The following is a 23,598-nucleotide window of genomic DNA, read 5'->3' as shown; positions in this document are numbered from 1 at the left end:
TGTAAATTCGTTTTGCATTGTTGCAGACAACCTTCATGTTAAGGAGGCTTTTCTTTTGTGTGTGCTTATCCATCCAAACATTAGATACCATTCTGATTTTATTTAAATAGTAATGACGAATGCCTTATGAAAATTCGAAAGTCCTAGATTTTCAGGATTTTTAACTACTTTAAAGAATCCTACATTTTAAAGCATCACATTCTCACCAGCAGGTACATCTGTTAATAATGGAAAGGGAACCTGTCTGCGTATCCTGTTTTTTCTTTTGTCTGTTCCTGACCCCTCATTTTGAATTTTTGTGTATTTGACAGGTGTGAAAAGGACAGCATGAACTTTACCCCGGTGCGTACCCCCATCTGCAGAAAGTAAGACATTTGCTTATTTTCAAGTTGTTAGCTAAAGAATCAAGAGTTTTGTAGCTGTAAGTACAAGTTAGTTTAGGAACTAGAAACGTTTCAGAAGCATGTTTCCATACTCTGGGTTTGAACTGTATTAGACCCCATTTCTCTATTCTTATGTGCAATTTGGATTTAAAACTAGGGCATATTAAATGTTAATACCCGAATCCAAGCAGTTTGAACGAGCCTGGTATAGTGCCCATGGATCCTGGAGTACAGAGGAAACAACCAGCATGCATAAGGGACTTTTAATTCTGGTTCTGCCATCAACCTCCCGCACGACAGACATCCTTGTCCTCATCACCACAACTCTCAACTGCAAAATCTCAGCTAGTACCTCTTAGTTCATCTCCTGATCTATTTCCCAGAGTAGTTATAAGGCAACTCCCTTTGAAGACATGAAACATTAAGTAAAAGAACATTTCTGTCATGAGCTTTTAGTGATTGAGGAAATACTAGGGTTTTTATTTTCTTTATGCTAGCTGGAAGTAAATTTTAATATCTCTTCTATACATGCCTGCTTATTAAAGGTGCTGACCATCTCCTTTGTTAACTGCCTTGGGCATCCAGTATAAAGTTTCTCCACACTGCTGTCTGTTTTGTTGTATTGTAAATTGCAGGTAGTTAGCCAAAGTGGGTTAGGGTTTGCAGGGTTTCTCCACTTCCACACCATTTGTTTTCTGACTTGCATTGTTTTAGCTGACCGCTCTTGTTTGCTAAAAGCAAACAAAGAGAACTTCTTGCCCAGCCTTTCATTAGCCTTTGATCTTGTCTAGTCTTGGTCTGTGTAATTCAGATGTCTCGAGGCTGATGTGATTGTGTGCTTACTAACTAAGGCTATGTTTTCTAATCCTGAATCTTATATTTGTCATTCCCTTTCTTAATAACTTTGCCACTTACATGTACCTGTTCCTGAAAAGAGTTTCATTTGGCAAATTCCAATCTTAAATAAATGGTAATATCTTCTACATATGCATCTATGTACATTTTCCCTTTTAATGTTGTTTGGATGATTCATTCATATTTGGATATCTCTAATCCATAGTTTCTAATGACTTTGAATAATGTTCTATATATATAAAGATTCCACAGTTTATCCATTATCCTATTGAGTGGATGTCTGGAAAGTTTACCATTTTTGTTATTACAAATAATGTTGCTATAAACATTTTCTGTGTGTCACCTTGTACACATGTGCATGAGTTTCTCCAGGACAAGAGGAATGGCGGTTTTACTAGATTCTGCCAAATTACTCTCTGTAATGTCAAGTTAGACTCCACCAGCAATGTATAGTGTTCTTTTGCTATATACCTTAATAGTATTAAATTTTCTGTTATTACCTGGTCTTACTTGGGTAATATTTCATTTTTTTAAATGATCTTTTTATTCTTCTAACATGTATTTTGAATCTAGCTTTAAGCCTTTAATACTTGGAAACCAATTCATAAAATTACTCACTAACTCTGAACATCAAACTTTGAAGGTTTATGAGCACCTTAATTATAGCACTTCAAGAACATAAACTCTGTTTTTATTTAAGAAATTATAATGTCTCATAAATGTTCACATAGTTTAATGAATATATCCTTTCTGATTTTACACAGACCGACAACTGTCTCCAAACATGATGTTCCCTGTGGCTTCAATGGTCCCACCAAGTGGAAGGGAATGTCTTTCTTGGATTCGATGGAGTCCACTCCCTTGCCTTCCACGGAAGATCGTCTGGCTGTCCTCTGCCCTTCTCAGGAACTTCTGGAATATTACCAAAAGAAGATGGCTGAGTGTGAGGAAGAAAATGAAGACCTGTTGAAGAAACTGGAACTCTACAAAGCAGCGTGTGATGCACAGGTGAAAGGGATGATGTGTTGTGCCCTTTTTGGACTCCGGTTGAGTCTGTTCATTCCTGGGACGAGTGCCAGCTCATATCATAAGCAGATATTTTATTTAAGAAATTCTTCTTTTATTCCTTTCTACTGCAGCCTAGCTACCTATCCACCCTTTGGGTCCCTCACTGGATCATAATCTCCCTCAACTGCTAGACCTCTAAAACCTTAAACTCTTACAACTTGGTCTCTTTTATGCTTGTAGTTCTTTCACCCCCTTACACCTGACTCCATTTAACTTCATTGATAGCTCTGTAGCCCCTTAACAGTTCAGGTTTCTAAGCATTGCCCGCCAGCTTCTGACCTTCCTTCCTTTCTGACCCAAATTCCATGGTGCTTCACTTCAGTAACTATACTGCCTGCATGGGACCCCTTGCTTATTCTTCTGCCCTGCTTGCATAGCACAAACCCTAGCTGTAATTTCGTCCAGTTCTCCACCACCTCTTCTGGAACAGGATTTGTCAACCTTGGCATCACTGGCATTTGGGGCTTGGTACTTGTTTGTCATGAAGACTGTCGTGTGCGTTGTAGGCTGTTTAGTAGCGTCCTTGGCCTCCACTCGCTAGATACCAGTAGCGCACGTCCTCCCCCACCCCCCAACCCCCAGTCATGACCATCAAAAATGCCTGCGGACGTTGCCCAGTTTCTCGGGGACATAGGCAAAATCGCCCCCAGTTGAGAACCGTTGTTCTAGAATGGTCACATACAACATTACAGAATAAATTCATGGTGAACTTGTCATCCGTATCCTTAGTCACTATACAGCGGTTTTCTTGCCTGTGCACATCTGTGCCCTACCTTCACCCTCCTCCAGCCCGAAACCCCTTCTTAGCCCTCTTCTCTCAGGCCACATTCTTTCCTAGTTCACAGAGGAGACACCAGCTCGCACGCATGTGCTCCCTTCCTGCCCATCCACACAAGTTACCTACATCTATATCCATCTCTCTTTTTTCTTACTGCTTCAGGGACAAGCTGTCTCTGCCCGTTCAAGCTGCACTGATCCAGCAGCCCCCCTGGCCCCTAGCCCTTTCTCCTCAGAAACCTGCTTCATCACCTCTCTTCTCTGTGTGTTCTATTTTTAACTTCTTGCCTGACGTTGGCTTTTTGTCCTCAGTATATAAACCTACTCAAGTCTTTCCTAACTTAAAAAAACAGCCTTCTGTAGTTGTACTTTCCCCTCTAACTCCTCTTTTATGTAAATGGCTCTTTTCTCAGCCACACCTGTAGAATAGTTTGACTTTGTCACCCACTCAGCGACCTCCTGACTGCAGTTTGGTCTTTGTCCTCATTGCTCCACTAAAAGTGCACCTCCTGTGATCTCTGGAACCTGCTAGTCAAAGTGATCTTTTCGTGGCCTTTGCAGCGTTTGTCACTATTGACCTCTTCTTTCTGCAGACTTATCCTTTCTTGATTTCCGTGTCATTTTCCTTTCCCAGTTTCTGTCTTACCTCTAACCAGTTCTCCTCAGTCTCCATCAACAGCCCCCCTTCCTTAGTCTTAAATATGAAAGTTCTAGATTCCACCATATATGGCCTCGTTGCAGTCATGCCTTCTACTACTACATGTGAGATGACACCAGATAACCAATGCGGACTCACTTTTCTCCTGCGTTTCATGTTAACGTGTCCATGTGTGAACTACCTTCCTCTTTCCTACCCTACCCACACATAATCTGTACCACTAACATTTCCGCTCCCTCCATTCCTTATCTCTTCACTTTTTCTTTATTCCGTATCCAGTAAATGGTATCGTTGCCTGCGATTCTCCCCAGCCCCTACTTCCATCTCTTGGTAAGTCCTCTTCACTCTGCTTCCTAAATGTTGCTTCACCCATTCCAACAGCTTAATCACTGTACCCTCAAATCTAGTTCCAGCTCTCATTATGTCTCCCCCGAACTATTCCAGTGTCCTCCTTACCAGTACCCAGCCTGTGGCCTCACATTTCTTTTTTTTTTTTTTTTTTTTTAAAGATTTTATTTATTTATTTGACAGAGAGAGACAGCCAGCGAGAGAGGGAACACAGCAGGGGGAGTGGGAGAGGAAGAAGCAGGCTCATAGCAGAGGAGCCTGATGTGGGACTCGATCCCGGTACGCCAGGATCACGCCCTGAGCCGAAGGCAGACGCTTTAACGACTGCGCTACCCAGGCGCCCCTGGCCTCACATTTCTCTACTCTGCCTCTCACTGTCCACTTCAGCAACCCTGATATACTTGGGGTTGCGCAAACACTTAAGGCTCTGATAGTTCTGTATTTCTCTTTCCCAAGAGTACCCGCCCTTTGCTTGTCTCTGGCAGTTTTCATCTTTTAAGTTCCAATTTTGGTTGTGTTCTCTGACTTCCCAAGACCTGCAGAGGTTTTACTCCTGCTGTACTTTTCCCTTCTACCATTTTACTATGCACACTCTTTCATGAAATAACTATTTCACTTTAATTGTTCGCATGTCTCTCCCCCCGCAAAATTCTTCAACTTTGTGGGCAAGAATCATACCTTTTGGGGCGCCTGGGTGGCACAGCGGTTGGGTGTCTGCCTTCGGCTCAGGGCATGATCCCGGCGTTGTGAGATCGAGCCCCACGTCAGGCTCCTCCGCTGTGAGCCTGCTTCTTCCTCTCCCACTCCCCCTGCTTGTGTTCCCTCTCTTGCTGGCTGTCTCTCTCTGCCTAATAAGTAAATAAATCTTTAAAAAAAAAAAAAAGAATCATACCTTTTTATCTTTGTTTTTCCAAAATTTTATAATCCTTATTACATAGAAAGCATTAAAAAAAAAAGTGTGAGTAGAACAAGTGAATCATGTGGCATTAGGGTTCTGTAATCTGTAAAAGGAAGATACAAGAGCTTCGGTGGTATAGGCAAACATCACACTCACACTACAGCTTTTAAGCTCAAGTCTGTATACAACTTGTTGTTGTCATTTGAATTCTGTGTTGGTGAAACCATTCACTTTGTAATATTTCTGCATGAACTGATCCACCATATCCAATCAGAAATACTCCTGTGAAGCACAATATCTTTTCAACTACCTTTCTCCCCTCCCCCCCCAGCATAAACTGGAATGGGATTTGCAGCAGAGGGAGGAAGAGATTGCTGAACTACAGAAAGCTCTAAGTGATATACAGGTCTGCCTCTTCCAGGAGCGGGAGCATGTTTTACGCCTCTACTCAGAAAATGACCGACTGAGAATCAGGTACCAAGTGGAAGGGAAATATTGGAGTTCTGTTTCTAAATTACACTAAACAAGATACATTTCTCTATGGTTCTTCTCTTAGGTTGTGTTCCCCAGGAAGCGGGCTCTGAGATGGAGGCAAAGATGGTTAGTAGGAAGACTCTCAGGAATAACATCTATGAGCAGATTTGGGCAGAGGGAGAATTAGAACTGTGATTCTGTGGGAGCAGAGGCCTCAGCCAACCCCACAGGGAGCTCTAGGCCAGGACAGCCATTCAGAGCAAAGGGGTTGACCATTTGTACTCCACACTGATCACTCATTGGATGTAGGCTGTCACCAGGGTGGGGATGTAAACGTGAGGGAGGCAGCCCCCTTCAGCCTAGGGCAGTTCCTGGAGAAGAACTCAGCTCTTGGGTGATGGGTTTCTTGGTCCTGAAGGTGGCATCTGAGCAGTGTTCCACAACGTCCACTACTAAATTTTTTTTTAATTGTGGTAAAATATACTTAAAATAAAATTTACCATTTTGGTCATTTTCAAGTGCATGGTGCAGTGGCGTTAAGTATATTTATGTTATCATGCAGCCATACCACTGTCCAGCTCTAGAACTTTTTCATCGTCCCTTGTAGAAACTCTATACCTATTAAACAATAACTCCTCATCACCGCCCCCAGCCCTTAGTAACCACTGTTCTCCTTTCTGTCTATGTATTTGACCTCATATAAGTAGAATCATACAGTATTTGTGCCTTTGTGTCTGGCTTATTTCACTTAGCGTAATGTTTTCAAGGTTCAGCCATGTTGTAGCGTGTATCAAAATTTCATTCCTTTTTAAGGTAATATTCCAGTGTATGTACATAGCACATTTTGTTTATCATTTGTCCACTGATGGACATTTGAATTGTTTCCACCTTCTAGCTATTGTGAATAATACTGCCATGAACATTGGTATACAAATACCTGTTCAGGTCTCTGCTTTCAGTTCTTTTGTGTATATACCCAGAAGTGGAATGATGAATCAAATGCTAATTCTATGTTTAGTATTTTTGAGGAACTACCATGTTGCTTTTGATAGTGACTGCACCATTTTATATTCCCACCGCAAGTACACAAGGGTTTCAGTTTCTTATTCATACCAACATTTTTTTCTATTTTTTAATAATGGGTATGTTTTGATTTGCATTGTCCTAACGATGAATGATATTGAGCCTTTTCTCATATGCTTATTGGCTATTTGTGTGTCTTCTCTAGAGAAGTGTCGTTCAAGCCCTTTGCCCATTTTTGAATTGGGTTCTTTGATTTTTACTGTTGTTTAGTTTTTAAGAGTTCTTTTTATATTCTGGATTTAATTCCTTATTAGATAACTGATTTGTAACTGTTTTCTCCCATTCTGAGTGTTGCCATTTTACTCTGTTGATAATCTTTTTGATGCACAAAAGCTTTTTATTTTTGTAAGGTCCAATTGGTATACTTTTCCTTTTGTTGCTTCTGCTTTTGGTGTCATATTAAAAAAATCATTGCCAAATCCAATATCACTATAGTTTTGGGTTTTTTTCTAAGAGAGAGCACTCCTGAGTGTTGGGAAGGGGCAGAGGGAGAGAGAATCTTAAGCAGGCTCCATGCCCAGGGCAGAGCACAACACAGGGCTCCATCTCACAATGCTGAGATCATGACCTGAGCCTAAATCAGGAGTCGGACGCTCAACTGACTGAGCCACCCAGGCACCCCCACTGTGTTTTATAGTTTTAGGTCTTACAGGTAGGTCTTTGATCCATTTTAAGATAACTTTTGTATATTGTGTTACGTAAGGGTCCACCTTCATTCGTTTGCATGTTGAATATCCGGTTTTCCCAGCACCATTTGTTGAAAAGACTGTCTTTTCTCCATTGAAAGTTGAAAATCACTTGACCACACATGTGGGACTTATTTCTGGGCTGTCCGTTCGATTCCACTGGTCTATCGATCTGTCATTATGTCAGTACCACACTGTTTTGATTACTGTAACTTTGTAGTAAGTTTTGAAATCAGGATGTGTGGGTCTTCCAACTGCGGCCTTTTTCTGGATTGTCTTAATTATTTTGAGTTCCCTGAGATTCCATATGGATTTTAAAAATCCATATGGATTTTTCTGTTTCTGCAAAAAATGTCATTGAGATTTGATGGGAGTTGCTCTGAATCTGTAGACTGCTTTGGGTAATATTGACCTCATAATATCAAATCTTCCATTTATTTCTGTGTTCTTTAATTTCTTTCAGTAGTGTTTTTAGTATACAAGTCTTTCACTTCTTTATTAATTCCTAAGTATATTATTCTTTTTGATGTTGTTGTAAAGCAAATTATTATCTTAATTTCCTTTTCAGATTGTTCACCATTAGTGTATGCAAACTGTCTTTTGCATGAAGAATTTGTATTCTGCTACTTTGCTGAATTCTCTAATAATATCAGTTCTAATAGGATTTCCTTGGTTTGTTTGGTTTGGTTTTTGTTGTTTTTGTGGAACCCTTAGGTTTTCTACATATAAGATCTGTGAACAAAGATAATTTTATTTCTCTCTTTCCACTTTGGATGTCTTTTCCTTTTTTCTTGACTACTTGCCCTGGCTAGGATTTCTAATACTGTATTAAATGGAAGTTCTGAAAGTGGGCATCCTTGTCTCGTTCTTGATTGTAGAAGAAAACTTTTGGTCTTTCAACATTGAGTTTGATGTTAGCTGTGGGTTTTCCATAACATGGCTTCTATTAGGTAGAGGTTGTTTCCTTCTTTACCTAGTTTGTTGAGTGTTTTTCTCATAAAAGGGTTTTGAATGTTATTACATGAGTTTTCTTTATCAATTGATGATTGTGGTTTTTTTCCTTCATTCTGTTAATGTGGTGTATTACATTGATCAATTTTCATATGCTGAACTATGCTTGGATTCCAGAAATAAATTACACTTAATCATGGTGTATAATCCATGTAATATGCTCCTGAATTTGGTTTGCTTGTATTTTGTTGAGGATTTTTACATCAATGTTCATGAGGGATATTGGTCTGTAGCAGTTTTCTTGTAATGTCTTTGTCTGGCTTTGGTGTCAGGGTAATGCTGGTCTCGTAAAATGAGTTAGAAAGTGTTGCCTCTTCTTCAATTTTTAGAAAAGTTTGAGAGTTATTGGTGTTTGTCCTTTAGGTACTTGGTTGAAGTCACTAGTGAAGACATCAGGTCCAGAGTTTTTCTTTGTCAGGAGGTTTTTGATTACCAACTCAGTCTCCTTAATAGTTTTAGCCTTGACCTAATGCAGAACTTCCTTTCAACTCTGGGCCACATTGAAAGCTCACCTTCCATGTCACTTGATATGGGTTAGAGCAGTATTCCAGAGTATGGAATATGTTCTCTGAAGAGACCTAAAGAGTCCTTTCTTCTTCCTGGTAAGGGTAAGGTACAGTAGTTTGTCCTTTACTCTGAAGAGAATGTCCTGTCATGCCCAGATCAGACCCCTAAAACTTCACTGATGTGCTTTGTAAGGTTTACTTCCAACTCTCTGGAGCGCGTGTATCTTACCAAGGGTTCCAATGCACCTGCCATTTCTTGTCTATCCAGTCTAATTTAATCTGATATCATTAGTAGTGAACTAATGAGATCTGTGTTATGGCCAGATCCAGGTCTCTTTAGACTTATTTGATAGAACGCAGAAGAGTTAACATGGTTTTATGGAAAGACTGTAAAAGTATACTGTGTTCACTCCACACAAATGAGAACTATTCCTGGTTCTGTTAGGAATGGGAAGGAATACATTTGCTTAATCAGTATCCATATACCATGTACCTAAAATCAAGTTAATCTCCTCCAGCAAAAACACTACATCTAGGACAGTGACTAAAATTGGGACCTACTTGGTAGTAGTCCACTGTTATCCTTCTGGTTTGTATAGGTCATCCTGTGAATTAAATGGGGATTTGATGGTTACCATCCTGTAAGTCTTTATTTACCATCTTGGCAGGGGTGGGGAGGGGCAGTTTCAGAGTCTTCCTCTTACCTTAACCCAGAAGCCAAGAAATCAATTTGGAGGTTTTGCCAACTACCAAATATGTCCATTCCAGTTATACGTTTGGAGATGGGGAAACTGACCATGGATTGGGTCTGGACCCAGTGGACCCACTGTGAGCTGGACCTGAAACAAAATTCTGTTGATTACATGGTTCCTATATACTCCAGTGCCATGATAATGGCAGGTATTAATGTCAGTTCAGACCCTGGATCTATCAGTCCTTGAATTACCTGGGTATTTCCTTTTCTCCAGTGTATAATTACTTAAATAAATGGCCATGGGTCTTTTGGGGAAAGACTAAGGGACTCATTATCATGTATACTTGCTGTGGTGTCACCAAGTCTTACCTCCTGGGGACCCAGCTTCTTTGTCAAATAATAGTCTTAAAACTGGCTGAGGTGTGGAAAATGGGTCAGAGATTGTGATTTCGTATAGGGTGCTGCCCTTAGCCTCCCTCCATCTTTGATTTATTTTGTTTTATTTATTCATTCATTCATTTATTTTAAGTAGACTCCACATCTAGCATGAAGCCCAATGCGGAACTTGAACTCATGGCCCTGAGATCAAGACCCGAGCTGAGATCAAAAGTTGGATACTTAACCTATTGAGCCACCCAGGCACCCATCTTTGATTTATCTTAATTCTTTAAGCTGTACCCTGTTAACCACCCATCTGTCTTGTTCCTAAGAACACTATGTTTTTTTTCTTTTTAAAGATTTTATTTATTTAGAGAAAGAGCACAAGCGGGGGGTGGGACAAAGGGGGGGGGGGAATCGCCAGCAGACTCTGTGCTGAGCACAGAGCCCAACGCAGGGCTGGATCCCATGACCCCAAGATCATGACCTGAGCCCAAATCAAGAATCAGATGCTCACCCGACTGAGCCACCTGGCGCCCCAAGAACACTATGTTCTATAAGCCATCTCCATATCACAGGCTCTGAAATCTCGTTTTAGAGTTTGCTTCCTTGGTCCATTTCTGATACCAACTGTCTTAAGTTGGGTTCCCAGGAAAACAGACTCTGCAATGGAGATTTGCTTGCAGATTTATTGGAGAGTGCCCTCAGGAATAACCACCTATGAAGGAAAAAGGAAAGTCTGGACAGAAGTTGAGCTATTTAATTAACTACAGAAGACCTCAGCCAGTGCCACAGGGTGCCCTGAAGCTGGGATGGCCCTTCAGAGATATCCTGAATTGAGGCAAGGGGATTGGACTTTTCTGCCCTCTCATTAGCCAGGCACTGGGTGTGGTCTGTCCATTGAGTATACAGTTGGTTAAGGCAGTCCTTCTTGACTGAGGACAATTCTGGAGAGAGATTTAGCTGTGAGCCACAGCTTGCAACATTGCTGGGAGTTGGAGGAATGAACCCATCAGTGCTGAAGAGGAGCATCTGAACAGTGTACCCCAGCATCCACTATAATTCTCTTCTAGAACCAACTAAGAAATTATTTTCTGGTCTCTTCTCTCTGAATTTCTGAATATAAATATCTGATGTTTTAAAAATTAGAGCTAAGGTCTCAATAAATCTTATTCAATTTTAATTTGATGTTGCCATTGTCTTTAAATCAGAAAGGAGAACCTTTAAATAGAAAATTTTGCTTCCTCTGAACACAATGTGTGCTTACTCTCTATGAGAATTGCAGGGAGCTAGAAGACAAGAAAAAGATTCAGAGTCTCTTGGCTCTTGTGGGCACAGACACTGGAGAAGTGACCTATTTTTATAAGGAGCCTCCAAACAAAGTAAGTTATCTCTGGTTACGGCATGGTAAGCATGACTTTTTAAAAACTACAGACTGGGGTCCATAGTAAGAGCAATTATGGAACTTGCTAAAAAAGATAGAAGGAGAATTAGCTGTCATAATCTCTAAGTCTTCAAAGCACTTTCTATAATTACAGAGAGCTTTGTGCTTTTACTTATTTTTTTTTTCCCCAAAAAACCTTGGGAAAGTGGCATCATTTACCCCATTTCACTGTTTGGAAACCTTAAAGCACAGAGGAGTGGATGTTTGGGGTGAGATTAGAGAGGAAAGCAGGAGCTTAGTGTGGGAGCAAGTTTGCAATACTCAGGTTTCTTTTTTAATCTTAGTTTATGCTGATGATGAAAGTAATATATGGTCTTTATTAAAAACAGACAGATTTCAAAAATCTGTCATGTAAAAGTGGCAGTCTCTTTTATCCCAGAGATAAAGCTCTTTTTCCATTCATATAGAAATATTTATGTGTACTTATAGTTTTTCCATTTTTACTCTTCTGTAAACTGCCTCAGTGAACATCTTTATGCATATCTACATATGCATGCTTCTGTGTTCCCATTATTTTCCTAAAGGCCCTTGCCAAAGATCCCCCGCCCCTTTCTTTTAGCAGATATCATTAAATAACCCTGAAATGTAATCTTTTAGTTTATATCACTAGTACTGAGTTTTATCCACTTTGTTACTTTGTCCACTTTGGTGTCTCCCACGCAGGACATCCTTATATGATTATGGCAATTTTCACCTATTGGATTTATGAATAGTGTTTTGATCTTCAGAAGTAAAGCTAAAAAGTGAAATACAACATTTATAGGAAAGCTAATTCTATACTTTTTGGGGTTTTTTGCTTCTTCAGGTCAGCATTCACTCAAAGACTATCAAGGCTGTAGGTATATGTGAACAGAATGAATCTTCCTCAGCTTTCAGAGCAGGTACCAGCAAATTGTTATAAATTCTCATTGATGTAGAATTCAAAAACACAGTGCAAAAGTTTCTACTATGTGGTAATAATGAATGTTCATAATGATATCTCTGCTGGTTTAAGATCACACTGAGTTTTTTTTCCTTTAACCTTCCCATGATGTTTTAATAAAGGAGAGTAAAAAATACATAATAAACGTGCTTACAGGTGACAAGTCATAAAACGGATTTGGATAACTTCTGGGATCACAGAACGTTGATTAGCTTCTAAGCCTCAGTCTCTCCTCTCTCTCTCTCTCTCTCTTTTAAATGGAAATCCCAATTTTATTTCTTTCTTTGCCTTTTTTTAGAAAATTGAGATGTAATTGACATATAACATCAAAGTATACAATGTAAGGATTCAATATTTGTATATATTATGAAATGATCACCATGATAAATCTAGATAATTTTCATCACCACACGTGGTTACAGATTTGTTTTTCTTGTGATGAGAACTTTTAAGATCTATTCTCCAGCATGAGCTTCTTGAATCATCCTAGGAATTTTGTTCAGTGTAATTTTAGTGTTGTTTATTTTTAAAATAATTTTGTCTTTTGAAAATTGGGTGATCCATCATAACCAAATATTTAGACTTAGTTTTCCTTATTCGTTACCTTTTTTGATTAAATAAGATTTTATGAAGAAAATAGACAAAACTCCAAAGGAAAATTTAGTATATTCTTTAGAAAGATGAATATTATTATCCAGGAGACATTCTAGCAGAGTTCCTTTAGAGAGATTCCCATTTGAAAAAGTATTACTATAGTCATTGTATGCTTTCCTTTTTCTTCCGTTCCTTCTCTTCTTGGTGAATGAAACCAGACTCCTCTGCAGAGGTCTGCTGGTGCTTGAGTAGCCAAGAGAAAAACTAAGTAAAGGTCTTGATTAATTTTTGTTTTCTATTTTAGATTCTAAAGTAAACAAAAGAAAACCAGCAATGAGAGAGAAGGAAGAAAGTTCTGAGCAGTACCAGAGAGACATACAAACACTTATCCTACAGGTAAAGCAGACCAGAATAGTTTCTGTCCACAAGTTTAGCTATGTGTAACATATCATATGTGTGTTATCATATAAGTATCTCCTTGCATACATATTTTTTTTCTTTTTTTCCTTTTGTGTGTGTGTGTGTGTGTGTGTGTGTGTACATATGATTTCATTTCTTTTTTTCCCTTTTTTTAAATTAACATATATTATTTGTTTCAGGGGTACAGGTATGTGATTTATTGGTCTTGTATAATACCCAGTGCTCATTACAACACACACCCTCCCCAATGTCCATCACCGAGTTACCCCATCCCCCCACCAGCAACCCTCACTTTGTTTCCTAAGATTAAGAGTCTCTTATGGTTTGTCTCCCTCTCTGATTTCGTCTTATTTCATTTTTTCCTCTCTTCCCCTATGATCCTCTGCTTTGTTTCTTAAATTCCACATATCAGTGAGATCATATGGTAATTGTCTTTCTCTGATTAACTTATTTCTCTTAGCATAATACCCTCTAGTTCCATCCACGTCGTTGCAAATGGCAAGATTTCATTCTTTTTGATGACCTTGCACACATATTATATCTTGGCATCAAGTGATTAAGAAAATTTAGGTTGTTCCTAATTTCCAAGAGTTTATGTTTTAAAACTATTCTCTGTTCAGCCATTCTAGAAGTGGTATTCTGAACCTTCTATTTATTCAGCTTATTTGCTTAGCCCTACCCGACAAAACTATCATACAGTAAGAATTCCCTGTGTGGTTGGCCTAGGGGAGACACAGAGTTACAATTGTCTTTGCTGATAGATTGACCTGTGGGGGTATATCTTTATTTAGTGCATGTATTTTCAAGTTACCAATCATCTTTTTACCACGTGGTAATTGTGTATCATTTGCCACCAAGATTTTTTTTCTAGGTGCACTCAAGTTTCTGTCCTCACTGGGGTGCAAGAGGAGTCTGTTGCTTTTGCTTTAAATGACAGCTTCTGCCTTTGGCCAGTATCTCCATTTGGAGTCATGACAGCCAGAATCGGAGAAGGAAATTACATGATACTGATTTTGCTCCGCTTTTTAAATTTAAAAATGAAGAAAAGAATCATTCTATTTCTATGCAGCTGGGGAGTCTTAGAAGGGAGATAGTCCTAAGAATCCCAAAAGGGAGATAGTGAAAAGCTGAGAATGTTAGGGTAGAGGAAACTGGGTTTGCTAACTTTTCATGTGTGATGCAGATGCTTTGTTTAGCGTGGCCAGAGCTTGCTCCTGTGTAGCTTAACCCCATTTATAAGACATTACATAAAAAGGAGTACACTTAAGGTTTTTCTTCTATTTGTTTTGCTGCTGTGCTTTTGTTTGTGGATTTTTTGTTTTGTTTTTTAAAGTTTTCTGGAGAAAGACTCGCTTTTCGAGGTAAGAAATAAGTGGAAGCAAGACAGGAGTGGATACCTCACCCCTTTTGGCCTGTCTAGGTGGAAGCACTGCAGGCCCAGCTGGAAGAGCAGACCAAGCTTTCTAGAGAGCAAGTTGAAGGGCTCATGGAGGATAGACGGATTCGCATTGAGGAAATACAAGTTCATCACCAGAGAAATCAGGACAAAATCAAAGAGCTTACCAAAAAGTGAGTGTTCAAGAAAGCTGTACCTGACAGATTTATTAATTTTTCTGAGTGGCTTAAAAGTTAACGGTTCTGTCCTTCAGCAGCATAGGACTGTGGAACTGAAAGGGACTTTGAAAAATGTGTCTTCGTCAGACACCCCTGCCTCTATGTAGGTGGGTGTCCAGGCTCCTCTAGGGGTGCTGTTGATTCTTTTCTTGAGGAGCTGGCAAGTATCCCACATGCTCCGTTTAACCCACTTTAGAGTTTTAGCTTGATCTTAGTGGTTAAGAAATACTCTCTTCTCGGGGCGCCTGGGTGGCACAGCGGTTAAGCGTCTGCCTTCGGCTTAGGGTGTGATCCCGGAGTTCTGGGATCGAGCCCCACATCAGGCTCTTCCTCTATGAGCCTGCTTCTTCCTCTCCCACTCCCCCTGTTTGTGTTCCCTCTCTCGCTGGCTGTCTCTCTCTCTGTCAAATAAATAAATAAAATCTTTAAAAAAAAAAAAAAGAAATACTCTCTTCTCCACTGACAGGTTATCCGACTCAGCCCATTACAGTAGGGACCTTTCCTTTTGTTTGGTCCTTCACGAGTGTGGGAAAAATGACTCCGTACTTGTACAAAAACCACAAACTCTCTGTCCTCACTGCCTTTATTCCTCACCTTTCTGCAGCCTGATTTCATCCGCACCGTTTTACTAAGTGTGCCCTTTCTAAAGTCATCACTGACTTGTTAACTCCCATGACCAGTTATCTCTTTACAGTCCTTGTTGTAACTAGTATCATTCTGCATATTTGGTACCTCTAACCACCGTTTCTTTGAAATTATCCCTTTGATTTCTGTAACACCTGTCTTGATGCTTCTACCTGTCTGACCCTCCTCAGCTTTTTGTCTGGTTCCAGTGGCCAGACTGTGCTGTACAGATCTCTTCAGTAATGTTCCAACACCTCCAATTTACCGTGACTGAATTGGACTGTTTTTCTTTCCCAAGAAACACTCCCTTGTCCCATCTCAAACCTACTACTTCATTCTTTTTCCCATTTAGTTCAATGATATCCATCCTGTTTCCAAGCTTCCCAACCTTAGAGTTATCTTCAACTCCCCACTCTCTTATTGCTGAATTCCATGCCTTACTGAGTATGAGCCTGGGAAGCCTCTCCAGTCCGTTCTGTCCCTCTCATTTTTCTCACATTGGTTCAAGCTATTCTTTTTTTTTTTTTTTTAATTTTACGTTTCTAACTCATCTCTGCCCCCAATGTGGGGCTCGAATTCGCGACTCTGAGACCCAAGAGTCACGTGCTCCCCCTCCTGAGCCAGTCAGGCGCCCCCTAGCGTCTTCTTGTTTACATTGCTGCAGTAACCTAACTGCTCTTCCTGTCACTGATCCCACTGCCTTCTGCAGTCTTCCTCACTGTTACGCGCAGTTCCTCGCCTCCGTTAGGGGTTACCAACTGCTCAAAAACATGTGCTAACTCCCCATTTATCTTCTGATAAAGTGCTGCTACCTCGGCATGAATTACTAGGATCTTTGTCATCTGGCACCAGATTAACCTTTTCCGTCTCCACTCTTCCTCTCCTGCTGCGTTCTACCCCGTCCTTCAGTCTGACTACTAAAGTCTGTTGCTTATGCGATCCTTGCCGTGTGGCAAGCCCTTTGCTGTTCATGGTCACCTCTTCTCTGAACACTTCCCCAGGCAGAATTCAATTTTTCCTCCTCCACATTCCTGTGATGACTCTCCTGCCGCTGGTGGCGCTTATCGCCACCTATTGGAGTTAAGTCTGTTCCCCGGGTGCTTGCTGTGGCCTCTGTCCTGCCCTGTATGCATAACAGGCACACAATAAACATTTGTCCAATACTTGGTGATCCTTATCAAGCTGCGTCTTACTTCTTCTTTTTGCATTAAACATTCTACATTAAAAAATTTTTTTTCATGTTACATTTTTAACATCCTTTTGTCTTCTTTCACTGTCGTCTTAAACTTCTCTAGTGCCTCTTCCTCCACTTAAAAGTATGGTGATTGGAACGCCTGGGTGGCTCAGTCAGTTAAGTGTACGACTCTTGATCTCAGCTCAGGTCTTTTTTTTTTTTTTCTTTTTAAGATTTTATTTATTTATTTATTTGACAGAGAGAGACAGCCAGTTGACAGAGGGAACACAAGCAGGAGGAGTGGGAGAGGAAGAAGCAGGCTCCCAGCAGAGGAGCCTGATGTGGGGCTCGATCCCAGAACGCCAGGATCACGCCCTGAGCCAAAGGCAGACGCTTAAGGACTGCGCCACCTAGGCGCCTCTCAGCTCAGGTCTTGATCTCAAGGTCATGAGTTCAAGCCCCACCTTGGGCTCCACACCAGTGTGGAGTCTACTTAAAAAAAAAAAAAGTGTGATGATTAAAATTAGATGTGATTCTTCAGTTAAGATCTCTGGCCAATACAGGGGGGAAAATGCCTTCTGGCTCTTGCAGGCTCTGTTTCTTTTAACACAGTGTAATATGTTTGCATGTGGCCAGCATGTCTCCATCTTCATTTTTATTTTTGGTGTTTTGTGCTTACACATAGCATGTTCACTTTTCATTGGATTTTAATTGTTTTTAGGGAGACGGTGTTTTTAAATTGTCACAGTAATTTATAATTTTATATCTGTCTTCTAGAATATTAATAAGCATCGTAGTTTAGCATTATCTGCGTATCTGAGCATATAATCAGTCCCTTACGTTAGATAGATCATCCTAAGGATGTTGAACGGCATGAAATCCTAGGCCTTTAATGACTGTCCTTTGGGTCTCACTTTCAAACCATTTATACATTAACAAGACTATTACTTGCCCAGTTTGTAATCGAGAACATAATGTAAAATAGAATAAAATAACTCATTGAAAGCAAGAGAGATCTTGTGGTAACTGAATCAGTCTCTCTTCATACACATACACGTATACCTGAGTATATATACATTCGTCTGATGACCGTTACCCTGCTTTGTGCCTGCATTATGCTATCATGTTCCCCGTATCTGTGTATCCTGTTACTCATGAAAAGAACTAAGTTCGTCTGACATTATTTGGTCAGTGGGAAATTATAGTGGTTGCTCGTGGTATTTAATATTCTTTGCAAGCAGTTTGATCATTCGATACAGTATTTTTCTGGAAAGTGTTGATGTTAAACTGATGAGTTGCTAACTTCTAGGGATATCCTTTTTTGAAGATAGAAACATCATTTGCCTATTCTTAAATCTCAGTAGTCAGCAGGACTCTACTTAGTACACTGTATGTTTAGTAGTTGGTGCTGTTCTTAACAATCTGGCGGTAGCAGGGCAAAAGTAAATGATAAACAAGGGATATGCTTTCACTCAGGTTAGAAAATACGCATGTGGGGGTGCCTGGCTGTTTCAGTCCATAGAGCATGTGACTCTTGATCTTGGGGTTGTAAGTTCGAGCCCCACGTTGGATGTAGAGATTACTTAAAAATAAAATCTTAAAAAAAAAAAAAAGAAATGAAACTATGCGTGTTGATGGTTAAAACATGACAGGGGCGCCTGAGTGGCTCAGTCAGTTAGTCGTCTGCCTTCAGCTCGGGTTGTGGTCCTGGGATTGGGCCCCGAGTCAGGCTCCCTCCTCAGTGGGGAGTCTTCTTTTCCCTCTCCCTCTCCTTCTCCCCCCCCCCCCCCGCTCGTGCTTTCTCTGTCTCTCACTCGCTCACTCTCTCAAATAAATGAAATCTTAAAAAAAATAAAATACAGAAATAAAACATGACACAGTGTATGAGCAAGTGTCAAATTATTACACAGGGGTAGAGATTTAAACTGATACAGAATTTCAGAGAATGGAGAAACTAAATGGGCTAAGGTTGTCACGATCTCTCCATGGAGAAAGCTGATCTTGAGAAAAGGACAAGATTTGATATCGGGCAGTTTACATGTGGAGCACAGCATAAACAAAACCAAAACTATTCTCGACATTTTAGAACTTGTGTTCACCCTGAGTCAGGGAATAGTCCATACTTGTGCAGGCTATGTGTAGCTATTTCTGTAAATCTTTTAATGATGTAACCTGGAATTAGCATTGGGAAAATATCTATAAAGACCAGTCTATGTTGGGTCCCTGGGTGGCACAGTCAGTTAAGCAAGTTAACTTGATTTTGGCTCAAGTTGGGATCTCAGGGTTGTGAGAGCAAGCCCTGCATTGTTCTCCACACTCAGCGGAGAGTCTGCTGGAGATTCTCTCTCCTTCTGCCCCTCCTCCCACGCAGTGAGTGCGCGCACTCTCTCTCTCTCAAATAAATAAATCTTTTTTAAAAATATTTAATTTTTTTATTTGAGAGAGAGAGAGAGATCATGAGCAGTGGGGAGGGGTAGAGGGAGAGGCAGGCTCTCCACCAAGCAGGGTGCCCGATGCAGGACTCGATCCCAGGACCCTGGGATCATAACCTGAGCCGAGGGCAGAGGCTTAACTGACTGAGCCACCCAGGTGCACAATAAATAAATCTTAAAAAAAAAGACCAGTCTGTGAGCTAGTGCGTGTGAGTAGGTATATTACACTCTGTCCAGTGAAACGTGTAGGTTTGCCAGTGATCAGATTAAGCGTGTTTTAAATACTGCTAATGATATTTTATAGAATTTATGTACAACTTTAAAAGAACCTGTATTGTCCCTTTGTTTGAGTAACTACGTATCATATATACCACAAAGCATCTTGGTGTCCACACTTGTACTTTCTTTCATAGTCTCCATCACACCCAAGAACTCCTCTATGAGAGCACAAAAGACTTTTTGCAACTCAGATTTGAAAACCAAAATAAAGAGAAGTCATGGATGCTTGAAAAGGATCATTTGATGTCAAAGATTAAGCAATACAGCATGCAGTGTAAGAAGAAAGAAGATAAAATTGGAAAAGTTTGGCCAGTCATCCATGAGACTCATCACAACCAAAATGAATATATTAAGGTAGTTTTCTTATGTCTTACGGAAATTGCTAATTTTTCTGGAATAGTTGAAAGAACTCAGAGAATTCCAAAGAACCTAAGAATTGTCATACAAGATCCATTCAGTCGAGGAAGCTGTTGTAGCAGCAGCCTCAAGAAATAGGTTTCAAAGAGTAGCTTGTCATGATAGTGTTTGGGAATGTAGAAAATTCATTTATTCATTCAACAAATATTTATTGCACTCCTACTAAGGGCTAGGCTCCAGGGCGACAGCAGTAGATAAATTAGACCAGGTCTGCCTTCACGGCATTTACATTTTAATGGGTAGGGGTGTACCTGGCTGGTTCAATGGCAAGAGCATGCCTCTTGGTCTCAGGGTCAGGAGTTCAAGCCCCGCATGGGGTGTAGAGATTATTTAAATAAATAAATAAAAAGTTTAATGAGTGAGAAGGTACAGAGAAAATGATAGCTTATTAAAAAGTGGTATTTAGGAATTAAAAAGATTATATAAAGATTATATATATATTTGCTGAAAGTCTGCTTTTGTAGGGAAGCACAGGGACCCTCTGTGAAGTCTGATATTGTTGCTGAGACCTGTAAAATGGTACTGAGCTTCCCATACAGACCTAGGGGAAGAGCATTACAGGCTGAGGGAAGAGCAAGCCTAAAGTATGTTCGGGTAAGAGAGGAAATATCATTGTGGTCATAGAGGAATAAGCAAGAAGGCAGTGCTAAGCAAAGAGGTTGGAAGGGTGGGCTGCAGCCAGTCACGAAGGGCCTTACAGGGCCTTTATATTCCTTGTAAGACTATTTGGCTGTAAACATTGTATGTCTTTGAAGGATTGTGTGTTAGGAAGAAACATGATCTGATTAAGGTTTTTACCGATCATTCCCACTGCTCAGTGGAACATGTATATTATGTGTTCTTGTTGTTTCTATTTAAAGAAGAGCTTCAGAAATGTGTCCCAAAACATATTGTCATGTCCTACTTGGTACAGTTCTGAACTGCATTATCTGGTCCTTCTCAGAGCCAAAAATATTTGTTTTATTTTAAAGAATTTCTACTATGGGGGCGCCTGGGTGGCACAGCGGTTGGGCGTCTGCCTTCAGCTCAGGGCGTGATCTCAGCGTTATGGGATCGAGCCCCACATCAGGCTCCTCCGCTGTGAGCCTGCTTCTTCCTCTCCCACTCCCCCTGCTTGTGTTCCCTCTCTCGCTGGCTGTCTCTATCTCTGTCAAATAAATAAATAAAATCTTTAAAAATAATAACAATAATAATAATAAAGAATTTCTACTATGGACACTTTAGAAAAAGGTTAAGAGAATCATCTAGAAATAGGAGGCTTTCACATGTTCTCCAGAGTTCCTTGCCGTCTTGTTCCTTAATTCGTTTTAGACTTAATGGAAATCATTTCTTTCCTTTCTTTCGTTACCTCAGTGCTATTTGAATTACCAAAATTGTAATTTTATTTTCCTTCTGACCTGCAGTCCCTCAAGGATAAGTTAGTACAAGAGAAAAAATTGTCCAACATGTATCAAGAGCAGTGCATTTCCCTAGAAGAGGAACTTGCCCGAATTCGTGAGGAGGAGGGAGTGAGGAGAGAGATCTTCAAGGTACAAAATTCTCGGCCACTTCTGACGGAGTGGGAAGCGTGGATGCTCTGGGAATGCTTCCCTCGTCTTCACAAATGCCTTGCCATGTCTCTATATTTAGGATCGCACTAAGAAGATGGGGAAGCGTTTACAGGTGATGACAAGACGCTATGAGGCCTTGGAGAATCGGCGTATCTTGGAAGTAGAAGGCTTTAAGACAGATATTAAGATTCTCCGGCAGAAGCTGAAAGACTTGGAACAAATCCTCTATAAGGTAATTGCTGACTCTGAATTACTGAGAGGGGGAAGAGGGGTGCAGGTAAGGAACCATGGTCGTGAGGGCTCCTCAGAAGAAAGATGTGCTCTTTCCCTGATGGTAGACTATAGCAGACCGCCATCCTTTAAGTCTCACCAAGACCAGCTTAAGTACACACCACAGGGAGGACACAGTAGACAGATCATTGCTTGCCTGCGCCATCGTACTTCCATCTGAGTGAAACTTAGCAGAAAGCTTCATCCTTCCCAGTTCAAGAAGTAGATGAAAAGAACTGTGTCTGTTTTACCAATGGGGAGAGTGGGTAAGTAATGAAGTAATTTCTCCCTGTCAAACACAGCTTTATTTAGCATTCAGGTTGCCTCAGAATCCTTCTTAAAGAGATTTAACGAGTGATCCACATATCCTAAGTGATTGCTATGTGCCGAACAAGGTTAGTTATAGAAGAGACGCTTTTCTTTCATTGGCAAATTTACCAGTAATGTTTATATTGTTCTCTTTTTTTACTTATTATTGTTTGTTGATGTCTATCTTATGGCTTCTTTACTATCGTATAGGAAAGCAGAGTCTCATGCCTTTTGTTTTAATTTTACTCTACGTTTCCTTTCTATTAGTCATTAAGCAAGCTAAGGATTGAATTTATCTTATGTGCTAAAAGTCTCCCAAAAAGGAACCAGCATAGCCTAGTCTTTATGGCTGATTTCTTTCCCCTGGCATGTGCCATAATCATTTCCTCTTCTTTTTTTCCAAATCTCTAGGCAACACTTAATGCGCGGGCAAACCAGGATCTTGCCATTCTGTGTGAGGTGCGTGACAGCAATAGACGGGCACATAAGCTACAAGGAGAACTGAAGAACCTTAAGTCCAAAGTCTTCGGTCTGGAGAATGAACTTAGACTCTGTTGATGTTTACGTTTAGACGTGGCCCTCATCTGCTTTCTGAAATCTGAGGAAAAGGTCCTCTTCTCCCAGAAACTATGCACAGAGTTGGCTAGAATCGTGCTATCCGTTATTAAGAAGACAGGGCTAAGAATTAGGGACCACTAAAAGAGCCCTTCTTGCATGCTAAGCTTTAGTTATCATTTTTGCTGTCCTGTTAACCTTTTTTGTGTTTTTGGTCTGGATTATAACCTGAATTACTTAAAGACTTTCCCACATTATTTCTTCCATTCATAATATAATGACAGCTTTTTGTTTTTTTAAGAAGGCAATGATGATGAAAATTTGGGAAGAAAGTATTTTTTGCTGTGAGCTTGACTGAGTGTCAGTAGTTGAAACTCTGCCTGAGATCAAGGCATCCTCTGAGGTTGCCCAAGGCAGCAAATCACAATTTATCACACGTAAACAGGTAGTAATTCTGTTATTTAACTTTCTTCCACCATGAGCTGAATTCCTTTTTTGGATACCCAGTCTCAGGAAGTTTCACCAGAGGGCACTAGAGACCCTAGTCTTGTCTTTTTCTTTCTTTCTTTTTTCTTTTCTTTTTTTTTTTTTCAGAGACTCTATTTTTAAGCAAAAGGTGCATCTAGAAAAATAAAGGTGCCACTTTGGTAAGAGTGACTGAAACTTCAGTGATCCTTGTATGAAAGATCATTATTTTACCAATAACATGCTTTTAAAAAAATAATTATATATTTTAAATCAACTATTTTTCAATAAAAATGTAATTGAAAAGATTCTAGTTTCCTATAATTTCTTGTTAAAAACCACATTTATAGCTTTGTTAATGACTTGGTTTACTTGTTCCATGGTCTCTGCAGTTTTGTACAAGTATTAAAGTTTTACCCTGAAATTCTATGATTTAATAACCTTTTTGTTTTGCATAGCATCAAAAGAGCAACTGAAATAAAAAGTCAGTTCCTTAAGTGTTAGAACAAAAGGAAGAACCAGAATAAAAGGAAGAACCATCCGTTATACATGTCCCTCTAAAGCCCAAGACTGAGCCCTCTGGGAATTTTTGGTTGACTTTATTAGTGAAAAGAAAACGTGATCTGTTATCATAGGCTTTAAAAAAAAAAAAAAAAAAAAGGAGCCTCTCCTACTGGCAGTTCAGTCACCATTTTCCTTTAACACAAATG

General features: G+C 40.1%; 1 protein-coding gene across 3 annotated transcripts in view; it reads left to right on the top strand.

The window, feature by feature from the left end:
- CCDC77 (coiled-coil domain containing 77) overlaps positions 1-23,196 on the top strand; it is a 28,012-nt gene extending 4,816 nt beyond the window's left edge. For 2 of the 3 annotated variants that reach the window (XM_008704841.2, XM_008704843.2), the window contains exons 3-13: positions 312-365; positions 2,003-2,246; positions 5,319-5,461; positions 11,105-11,201; positions 12,069-12,144; positions 13,084-13,175; positions 14,620-14,768; positions 19,457-19,676; positions 21,143-21,268; positions 21,369-21,521; positions 22,280-23,196. In XM_008704841.2, the coding sequence (XP_008703063.1) occupies positions 328-365; positions 2,003-2,246; positions 5,319-5,461; positions 11,105-11,201; positions 12,069-12,144; positions 13,084-13,175; positions 14,620-14,768; positions 19,457-19,676; positions 21,143-21,268; positions 21,369-21,521; positions 22,280-22,426 (1,485 nt within the window). In that variant the 5' untranslated portion in view covers positions 312-327 and the 3' untranslated portion in view covers positions 22,427-23,196. The remainder of the gene's footprint in view (positions 1-311; positions 366-2,002; positions 2,247-5,318; positions 5,462-11,104; positions 11,202-12,068; positions 12,145-13,083; positions 13,176-14,619; positions 14,769-19,456; positions 19,677-21,142; positions 21,269-21,368; positions 21,522-22,279) is intronic. The other variant, XM_008704844.2, reaches the window with a different exon arrangement.
- Positions 23,197-23,598: the final 402 nt, after the last annotated feature.

Source organism: Ursus maritimus, unplaced genomic scaffold, assembly GCF_017311325.1.
Source record: "Ursus maritimus isolate PB19 unplaced genomic scaffold, ASM1731132v1 scaffold_26, whole genome shotgun sequence".
Lineage (NCBI taxonomy): Eukaryota > Metazoa > Chordata > Mammalia > Carnivora > Ursidae > Ursus > Ursus maritimus.
The sequence above is the reverse complement of the archived record's forward strand: the minus strand, read 5'-3'. Positions and strand labels throughout refer to the sequence as shown.